General features: G+C 46.1%; 1 protein-coding gene and 2 non-coding genes across 3 annotated transcripts; all 3 read left to right on the top strand.

Moving 5' to 3' along the window:
• The first annotated feature begins 1,484 nt into the window (after positions 1 to 1,484).
• On the top strand, positions 1,485 to 8,855 carry RPL4 (ribosomal protein L4). The gene is made up of 10 exons (XM_066635936.1): positions 1,485 to 1,568; positions 3,888 to 4,059; positions 5,132 to 5,238; positions 6,104 to 6,242; positions 6,468 to 6,592; positions 6,946 to 7,075; positions 7,551 to 7,707; positions 7,896 to 7,979; positions 8,415 to 8,535; positions 8,640 to 8,855. The coding sequence occupies exons 1-10, from the start codon at positions 1,566 to 1,568 to the stop codon at positions 8,763 to 8,765; spliced, it is 1,164 nt and encodes a 387-aa protein (XP_066492033.1). The 5' UTR covers positions 1,485 to 1,565; the 3' UTR covers positions 8,766 to 8,855.
• LOC136659594 (small nucleolar RNA SNORD16) lies at positions 5,930 to 6,029 on the top strand. Its single transcript, XR_010794862.1, has one exon. It is a non-coding gene; the product is annotated as a small nucleolar RNA SNORD16 (small nucleolar RNA).
• On the top strand, positions 7,127 to 7,197 carry LOC136659593 (small nucleolar RNA SNORD18). Its single transcript, XR_010794861.1, has one exon. It is a non-coding gene; the product is annotated as a small nucleolar RNA SNORD18 (small nucleolar RNA).
• Positions 8,856 to 9,874: the final 1,019 nt, after the last annotated feature.

Here is a 9,874-nt window from a genome sequence, read left to right as displayed (position 1 = left end):
AGGCAGCATGTACCCATCATGGGTTGTTACGTGCTATGGACTTTTCCTCCATCAATCTGTCCAATCCATTTTGAAGGCTTCCAAGCCAGAAGCCATCACCACATCCTGTGGCAAGGAGTTCCACAGGTTAATCACATGCATATACCCATGACAGCTTGTAATCTGCAATGAACTTTTCCTCCAGAAGCCTGTCCAGTCCCCTTTGAAAGGCATCCAGGTCAGACACCATCACCACATTCTGTGGCAAGAAGTTCCACAGCCCAACTACATGCTGGGTAAAGAAGTATTTTCTTTTGCATGTTTGAATTTTCCCAACATTCAATGTTAGTGGATGAATCCTTATTCTGGTGTTGTGTTAGAAGAAAAGAGCATCCCTCCAGCCACTATGTCCATCACCATATCCTGTAGCAAGGAGTTCCACAGGCTAATGACATGCACATACCCATCACAGCTAGTAATCTGTGATGGACTTCTTCAAAAGTCTGTCCAATCCCCTTTGAAAGGCATCCAGGTCAGAAGCCGCCACCACATCCTGTGGCAAGGAGTTCCACAGAGTAATGACACACTGGTCAAGAAGTATTGTCTTGTGTGTGTTTGAATTCTCCCAACGCTCAGTTAGCAGATGAACCCTTTTCTGGTGCTGTGTGTGAGAGAGGGGAAAGAGCATCCTTCCATCTGCTTGTCCATCACCACCTCCTGTGGCAAGGAGTTCCACAGACACTTGCTAAATAATCTTTGTCTGCCCTGACCCTTCCAACACTCAGCTTTAGGGGCTGCCCCCTGGCTGTGGTGTGGTGGTGGGGGGAGAACACCCCCTCCCCCTGCAGAACTGTGTGTGAACGCCTCACTTTCTCTCTCCAATTGGCCAACCTCGCAGGGTTGTTGTGCAGGGAGGGGGCAGGGAATGACCACCAGGAAGGCAGGCTCAGCCCCCTGCTGCCCCCAGAGCGGCGAGGCGCGGCTACTCACTGGCGGAGGAGGCCGCGGAAGCGAAGCACCGACTCCTGCCGCCTCTGAGCGCCCATTGCCGGCTGGCAGCTGAAACCTAGACCTAGTCAGGTCTGCGTATGCGCAGTTGCCGCCGCTCTACTCAGCCAACTGAACTGCGCGCCACAATCATACCCGCGCATGCGCACTCGTTGCTCTTGACTGAGCGCCGGCGCTACGTCCGCGCATGTCCAGTCTCCACCGCTGCTCCCCTCGCCGACTGAACTGCGTACCAGAACTACTTCTCCCTCAGTCGCGCCAGCGCGAATCCCTCCGCCGCAGTGAGAAGGCTCTGAAAAAAGTGGCTCTCCGAGCCGTCGGAGGCGCCCCCACAGGAGGAACATCGGAGGCTCCCCTCAGGGCCCACCCGCCCGCCCGCCGGGCTCTCGGCGTAAGGCCCTGAGAGGGTCGGAGTGTGTGTGGGGGACTCTTATGTCCCTCGGGGGCGGGGGGCGGGGCGCGTGACGCGGAGGGACCAAGGCGAGGCGGCGGCGACGCGTCCTTCCTTTTCCGGCCGAGGCCGCGACGGAGTGAGAGGCAGCGCGAGGGGCTCCTGGCCAGTCGGGCCCGGCGCCGCCATGGTGAGTGCGGGGGAAGGGGAGGCGGCCGCCGTGAGGGGCTGGCGGTGGGGCGGCAGAGCCGGGGGGGGCGCAGGCGCTCGGGCCTGCCGGGCGCCATCTTAGCGCTGGCCGGAGCCGCCGCGTGGAGGGCCGAGTGGGGTGGGGGAGGGGAAGCGGGCGTCCAGGCCTCCTCGCTGCCATCCCCGGCCTGGGGAGGCCGGGAAGCCTCGCAAAGGGGGGCACCGAAAGCGGCTTGGCTAGTGCGTAGCCATCTGGGCCTGCAGCCATCCAGTCCGCACTTCCCTGGGAGTAACCCCCTTTGACTGGAAAGGGGCTTGCTTCTGAGTAGTCGTGTGCATGGATTGGGCTCTGTGGCTGCGCTCCTTGCACACTTTCCTGGGAGTAAGTCCCATTGAACGCAAGAGACTTACTTCCGAGTAGACGCGCGCATGGGACGAGGCTCTAAGGCTGCGATCCTGCACGTGGTTACCTGGGAGTGAGCCCCATTGAGTAGAAAGGGACTTATTTCTAGGTTAACATGCATAGGATTGAGTTCTGTGTGGGGTGCAGAGCAGCTCTCCTGCTCAACTCATTTATCATTAGCAGATAACTGATGATTAACAGTTACCCCCAAATTGATGCTCTTCTCCCTGCTTTCTTTCTCAGAGGTGCCCTTTCCCTTCCTCCTCCCAGCAAAAGGACTTTGTTAATTGTTTTTTAAGAGGTCTTTGTTGAATAGCCTCCTCACACACAGCACTTCTAAAACCAGGAGGTTGCACATGCCCATCATGTCTTGTAGCCTGTGATAGACTTTTCCTGCAGAAATCTGTCCAGTCCCCTTTTGAAGGCATCCAGGACAGATACCATCACCACATCCTGTGGCAAGGAGTTCCACAGACTAATTACATCCAGGTACCCATCATGGCTTGTAACCCATGATGGAGTTTTCCTCCAGAAATTTGTCCAGTCCCTTTTAAAGGTATCCAGGACAGATAGCATCACCACATGCTGTGGCAAGGAGTTCCATAGACTGATTACACACTGGGTCAAGAAATATTTTTTGTGTGTATCCTAACTCCCAACACTCCATTTTAGTGGATGTTCCCTGGCTCTGGTGTTGTATAAGAGGTAAAAGAGCATCTCTATCCATCCCCACTGGATGCAACAGGAGGATGTAGTGATGGCCACTGACCTGGATACCTTGGAAGAAAGTCATTGGACAGTTTCTTGGAGCAGGGACCATCCTCTCAATTAGGCAAACAGCAATCCCACTGTGGCTCCCCCTGCACCTGCTTCTTATAAGCATGTTATTGTTACTACGAAAATGTAGTGCATGCCACCATAGTGGTGGTGTAGCTAGAGGGGATAGGTGCAGAGCACTAAGTTTTACAGGGAGCTTCACCATGGCCCTCCATTTTTCTCCCACTGCCCAGAAGGGCTCTGGAGAGGAGGGGAGAGGCTGCTTGTGTGTTGTGGTGAGGCTCCCTGCAGAACTTAGTGCTTTGCACACACACCCCCAGCTATGGCACTGGGTGACATGCACTATATTAATATGCTTCTGAAAAGCAGAGTGTTGCAAAAGTCTGGGCAGGGGTCACCTGGGAAAAAAGTTGGCCTCAGAGAAGGTTGCATTAAGGGAAAAAACAAGTTTACTTCTCATCATACAGCAAAGTATTACACACTGGGCCTGAGTATTATTCTCAGAGAGAATCAAAAATACCAGTCTTCTCACCCACTGTCAGCTCCTCAACTGCCCACCAGCCAACTGTCGGCTTCCACATTCCAGCCTTTTAAACATTTCTAACAGGAGCAACAGTGAAATCAGAGTTTGCCTTTTTCTTCTGCTTATGGGCTTCCCAGAGGCAGCTTATGGACCACTGTAGGAAATTGGGATTATGGACTAGATGAGCCTCCTTTGGCCTGATCCAGCAGGACATGTTCTTACAACTTAGGTGCCTGCTGTCTCTTCTTTTGAGGTGGTTTGTTGTTCCAGGTATATATTACACAGGTGCAAGAAGAGAGGGAAAGAAACAACTCTTTGCAGTGTTTTATATTATAAGTCTAAATCTCAACAAAATGTTAAGTAAGCTTGTAGAAACAGTGGCAGCAGATGTTCCTGAAAGAGATGTCCCTGTGCCTAACCTGAATATGTATGTTGGGTATAGGTGTACAGTGGTTTATACGTGAATGCATTTATTGATATGTAATTTGAATCTTACGCACTTTTCAGGGACACTTGCTTCCTATCCACATGCTATTGAGCTGAAGATTCCTTTGAAACTGAGAAATATTTGTAGTGTTGGAGTAATGAGGTGAATTAAGAATGCTTTCTCTTTCTAGGCTTGTACTCGTCCATTGGTGTCGGTATACTCTGAAAAGGGAGAGGTGTCAGGTAAAAATGTCACCATGCCTGCTGTGTTCAAGGCTCCTATTCGTCCAGATATTGTGAACTTTGTTCACACCAATTTGCGAAAGAACAACAGGCAGCCCTATGCTGTCAGCGAACTTGCAGGTAAGGTTTGTATAGGAAAATATTCTCATGTTTTTATTTTAATATACCTGTATCCTGTCTTTAAGATTATTTCAAGGTGGCATTCAAGATAAAAACATGAAAACTGGTACAGTATAATAAAACACAAAAATTAAATAGCAGGACAGCGTAAAGCTTAAAATCTTATACTTACAAACAATCTGAAATAACAATATTTTGAGTTAGACCTCACATGAACTGGGGGAGGCATGTCAGAGCTGGGGTTTTGGTACTGAAAATGTTGCTCCTAAGTCACCACCAGCTCCCTAACTTCAGAGTCGGGGTAAATTCATCCCTGTAATTTCTAAAGATGCCAATAGTAGAAATTCTTGCCTGGTTAACACCCTCTAAGTCAGGGGTGTCCAAAGTTTTTGGCAGGAGGGCCACATCATCTCTCTGACACTGTGTTGGGGGCCAAGAAAAAAAAAGAATTAATTTACATTTAAAATTTGAATAAATTTACATAAATTAATATATTAAAGATGAACTTATATTAATGAAGGAAGGTCTTGCAATAGCTCAAGGCCTATAAAGGCCTTGCACAACACAAGGCTGGCCTTTCCTTTGCTGCCGCTACTGCATCACAGACCTGAAACAGCAAGCATTGGAAGAAGGCCTGATCCCACAGCTCACGCGAGAGGTCAAACAGTCGCCCTCACGCTGAGAGCAGTTGCATCGGACCAGTGCAGACTCCAACAAATCTCCAGAGGGCCAGTGTCTCATTGGGAGACTGGGGGCTCCCTGAGGGCCGCATTGAGAGGCCTCTGGGGCCACATGTGGCCCCAGGGCAGGGGTTTGGGCACCCCTGCTCTAAGTCATAAATACAATGGAGTAAATTAATTTTTTTCACTTAACCCTAATGCAGATAGCTGCAACATAGTACAGAATCTGTACCACTTAATAGTGATAAACTCACACTGAACTGGTTCATGGTTTTTGAGCACTTTGATATCAGTGGCAGTTCTGATGGTGTGTCTTTAGTCATTTTCCTGAAGAAAGAATTGGAGCATCCAATCAGTAGTTTAAAGTTGATCTGGTTTTTTTCCCCCTTCAGGCCATCAGACCAGTGCTGAATCCTGGGGTACTGGGAGAGCAGTTGCACGTATTCCAAGAGTTCGTGGTGGTGGAACGCATCGATCCGGCCAGGGTGCTTTTGGCAATGTATCCTTATTCTGGTTGCCCCTTCTGAGTCTGCCTTCAAGAACTGAATTCTGATTAGCTGACAGGATTAGCTGGGTTTCTATAAGAATATGAGTGTTTATAACAATGATAATAATAATAACTCTGTATTTATATACCGCCTTTCTTGTCATCAGATTACTCCTCTGACCTTATTCAAGGCGGTTTACATAGGCAGGTATTTCTAAATTCCTCAAGGGAATTTTTACAATCATAGAGGTTCTCTCTTTCAAGAACCAACAACATTTCAGAATGGATCTTCTTGGTTTGGTCTCACTTCTGGCCTCCAGTTCTCCCATGCAGGCTGGCAAGCAGCTCCATCTCACATGGAGGGCAGCCAAGACACTTCTTGCTCACAGCAAGAGCAGGTGGAATCACTAAGCTCGGCTTGTCAGCTGCTTCAAGGTCTCACCATTCTCAGCCGTTCAGGGAGCTGCAGGTGTCCTCAAACTGGCGACCTTCTGATGTTAACTTCGGGCTAACGGAGGCTCTACCCTCTAGACCAGATCTCCTGCAATGATCAGACCAGACAATGATCACTTAGTCACCACAATTTGAACTCTAAACGGTCTTGCAGCTGTCCTGTGGTATGTATAGAAACATTGGTCTTATGAAGTTGTACAGAAATCACCATACTGTTTTACTGAGGAGATGAGGGTAGAGGGATCTTACTTGCCATGATGTCGTAATTTGCGTCCTACTCTGTACTCAGCGACAGTTGCCTGCTGTCATCAGGCTGGTGCAGATGCTTGACGATCATCTAATTCTGAGCAAGGCTAATGGGAAGGCAGTGTGTGTGTTTAAGACAAGAAAACCACTGGATTCATCCTTTACACTGGATAAATAGATGTGTCGTGGCGGCCGCATGTTTGCCCCAACCAAGACTTGGCGACGCTGGCACCGTAGGGTGAACACAACCCAGAAGCGTTACGCCATTTGCTCTTCTCTGGCAGCTTCAGCCCTTCCGGCACTGGTTATGTCCAAAGGTAAGTATGCTGTTTATGTAATGTTGATTGAGGTGGCAGGTCTATAGAATTTGGAAGGTTGGCATGTGTCACCCAGAATTATATGGGGGGGTACTTTAGTGTATCTAAATGACAGTCTAGAGAGTGTATGAACACATAAGAACAGCTGTCTGGAGAAATAATTTTGCTGTTTGGATTCATGGACAAATCCGGACTTATTTAAACACAAGATTTCCTTTCACTCAGGCCACCGTATTGAAGAGATCCCAGAACTTCCTCTGGTAGTTGAAGACAAAGTTGAGGGTTACAAGAAAACTAAAGAAGCTGTTCTGTTGCTCAAGAAGCTTAAAGCCTGGAATGATATCAAAAAGGTGAGCTGATCATAGATGGGCAGACAGGTGTGGTGCAGATCAATAATTTCATTGAAAGTACAAATATGATTACTGTAATTTGGTAACTAGATGTTTCAGACTAGTGTCTTGTTGCACTAAGATGTTTCTACCCCCTATAGTAAGTAATCGAGCAGTTTTTCTTTTATATAGCTTGTCAGCATTTGGTGTTATAAGCTTAAGAATGCTGTCTTTGCAAAATGATGAATTTTTCACTGGTCCGTGTTTCAGATGAACAGTGGTGATGGTGAAATTCTGAGTTGCAGAAGCACATGTGTTATTTCTGAAAATGGTGGTGTATTTTGACTTAAAATACACAAATTGTTTCTACCCAGGTTTATGCCTCTCAGCGTATGCGTGCAGGCAAGGGTAAAATGAGGAACCGTCGTCGCATTCAGCGCAAGGGACCTTGCATTATCTATAATGAGGACAATGGCATCATAAAAGCATTCAGGAATATCCCAGGTAATCTTAGCACAAGATGCATAAGATCTTTGAGACTGGCTCGAGGAATGTGCAAAATGATGATATTCTACTTCATTGGTCCGTGTTTCTGAAACACATGATTGAGTGGAAGGTCTGACTAAGCACCTCTTAACTGCCGAAGAGCTTTTTTCATTCTGGCTGTGGAGCCTTCTCCCTGAAGGAGATAAAAATTGTTCTTGAGAGGTTGCGAAACCTACCTCTTGTCAGTGTGAATTGGTCTTTTTCCTGTGACTGTTCAACATTTTGAAGGTGATATTTTCTACTTTTATCATGTATTCGAGTGGCGTGTTATCTTTCCTAACCTATCTTGAGTTGTTACAAAAAGCAGGATCAGAATTCTAATCCTTTAGGTTTAGTATAGAAGCAGCAAGAAAATAACTGACTCTACATTGACAGGAATTGAGCCTGTTTCTTGTATAAAACTTATATGCTGCGGTTTTTAATCTGATTCTAGGAATTACTCTTCTCAGCGTCAACAAGCTGAACCTTCTGCGACTTGCCCCTGGTGGCCATGTTGGGCGTTTCTGCATTTGGACTGAAAGTGCTTTCCGCAAACTGGATGACTTGTATGGGACCTGGCGCAAGCCGGCTGTCCTGAAGAGTGACTACAAGTAAGCATGTTTTTAAACCCAGACTGGTTTGTCTGCCTTCTGTCAAACAGTTACAAATACAACTGAGAGCTATTTCTAGACAAACAGGCAGATGAGTTAAGGTAGATTCCTCTTGGAAGGAGGTGGTATTTTCAGTGGGCTGTAGGTATTGGTTCATTTTTTTAAAACTTCACTGTGTTTAAATGCAGCCTGCCAATGCACAAGATGACTAATACCGATCTGGGAAGAATCCTGAAGAGCCAAGAGATCCAGAAAGCTCTTCGTGCACCAAAGTAAGTCTTCCTGGTTTTGAATCCTCGGCATTAAATGGTAAAGGAACAAAAGGTTCCTTTACCAGATACTAGGCAGGGCACAAGGATGCAGGTCTCCTGTTATTGTGTGTGCTCCCTGAGGCATCTGGTGGGCCACTGTGAGATACAGGAAGCTGGACTAGATGGATGGGCCTTTGGCCTGATCCAGCAAGGTCTTATGTTCTAAGGTTTTGGTTTTATTCCTCAAAGATAAAAGGGCTGTTTAATTGCAGATCTTCTGTTTGTAGATTTAAAGCTCAGTTTCTTGTTGAGTTGACGATCTCTTTTGTGTAGCAGTATTTCTCTTGGTCTTTTCCATTGTGTGTTTCTGGTGTTCTCAAAGATTGAGGATCCTTTTCAAGGTATAATTTTACAAATTGAGTGCACAGCTTTTATCTCAATCCTTTTTTTCTGCAGGAAAAAGATTCACCGCAGAGTTCTTAAGAAGAATCCACTGAAGAATTTGAGAGTTATGATTAAACTGAATCCATATGCCAAAACTCTGAGACGTAACACCATTCTGGCCCACGCTAAAAATGTGAGTGGGGTGAACATTTGCCTGAATATTTGCATTTTTGCAAATTTTTTATAAAAATTTCTGTTTGCAGAGTAGTAGAAACTAAATATTTTTTGCTTCCACAGCACAAACTCAGAGAAGAGAAAGTGGCAAAGAGAAAAGAGGTGGCCCAGCAGGCTCCAGCTTCAGCTCCGGCACCTGTTCCAGCTGCTAAGGCCAAGTCTAAGCCTAAGGCTAAGCCTTCAGCATAGATGTGGCAAGATTCAGCTCTTTGTCTGCTTCAGTGCCGAAAAGGGCTGTACTGTGGATTATACAGTTAATAAAAAACAAATTTGTCCAGATTAATGTCTTCACAATTACCTTTCGTTGACACTGTTCCTTACTGAAAGTGTTGGAATAACTAGGAATCTAAAGTATGTGTTTGTAGAATGGTCAGTCCTTAGGCTTCAGGTTGTTCTAGTCCATTCCTTAATTTATAGTGTTCAATAAAATGTAAACTGAGCTTTAGAGTTAAGATGATGGGTTTAGTTGTGAATTAATCTAGCAAGACTTAGGATGCAGAAGATGCCTGCATCCACCACCAAGTATATGTCATGGAAATATGAGGGAACTAAGGAGGAATGATGGAAGGAGGCTCATAGAGGAAGAAAGAAGACTCCATGGAAATGAAGGTTAGCAATTACAGAACAATAGGGAAGAATGGGGGTTGTGTAACAGCACTACCTTTATTGCAAAGGATTTGAGAATGGGTAATAAAAGTTCAATTAGCTACATCTAAGCACAGTTTTCATTTTCATAACAGCCATGCTGCATGGGTTTTTCAGGACGTAGCAGTTGACAGCAGCTGTGAGCAGAAGTACAGAGAAATTGCAACTTTTAAGCTTAAAATGGGTGCTACTGTGAAAATAAACTTTCAATAAATTTATGATATGGATCAAAGAAGTGCTGAAATAGACAAGCCTCATTTGCATTTTAGTTGGATGGACTTCACTGCTATTGCTAGGGCATGCATCTCTAGGTCAGGAGTGTCAAGCTTGTTCCATACACTTAGGATCTCATTAGCTGCCATTGAGAAGAAAAAATATGCAGATCATGATAATATTTTCAAGAGATGGAGTGCCTAAATCATGCTGTTTGTCCTTGCAGCAGTGATGCTGAGGGTGGAGCTGGGAGTACCAGATAAAGACCTACACTTTCAATTTTGAGAATTTTTTTTCTTCACACTGAAAACCAGTTTCTCTTAGTAGTAGGAGGCCTGTAGGAGCTTTCAGGTAACAGATTATAAATCCTATGCAACTTTCTAGCTCCATAGTAGCTGTGCCAAAAAGATTTGTGTGCTGCATCCTTTGGTGGGGGGAGC

The sequence above is a fragment of the Tiliqua scincoides genome, chromosome 8, assembly GCF_035046505.1.
Source record: "Tiliqua scincoides isolate rTilSci1 chromosome 8, rTilSci1.hap2, whole genome shotgun sequence".
NCBI classification, from domain to species: Eukaryota; Metazoa; Chordata; class Lepidosauria; order Squamata; family Scincidae; genus Tiliqua; species Tiliqua scincoides.
The sequence above is the reverse complement of the archived record's forward strand: the minus strand, read 5'-3'. Positions and strand labels throughout refer to the sequence as shown.

What these genes read in the sequence shown, in the direction of transcription:
- RPL4 (XM_066635936.1), top strand. An exon ending in GCCAGGGTGCTTTTGGCAAT is followed by an intron (nt 5,239 to 6,103) that starts GTATCCTTATTC and finishes CTGGATAAATAG; the next exon opens with ATGTGTCGTGGCGGCCGCAT. An exon ending in GGCACTGGTTATGTCCAAAG is followed by an intron (nt 6,243 to 6,467) that starts GTAAGTATGCTG and finishes CCTTTCACTCAG; the next exon opens with GCCACCGTATTGAAGAGATC.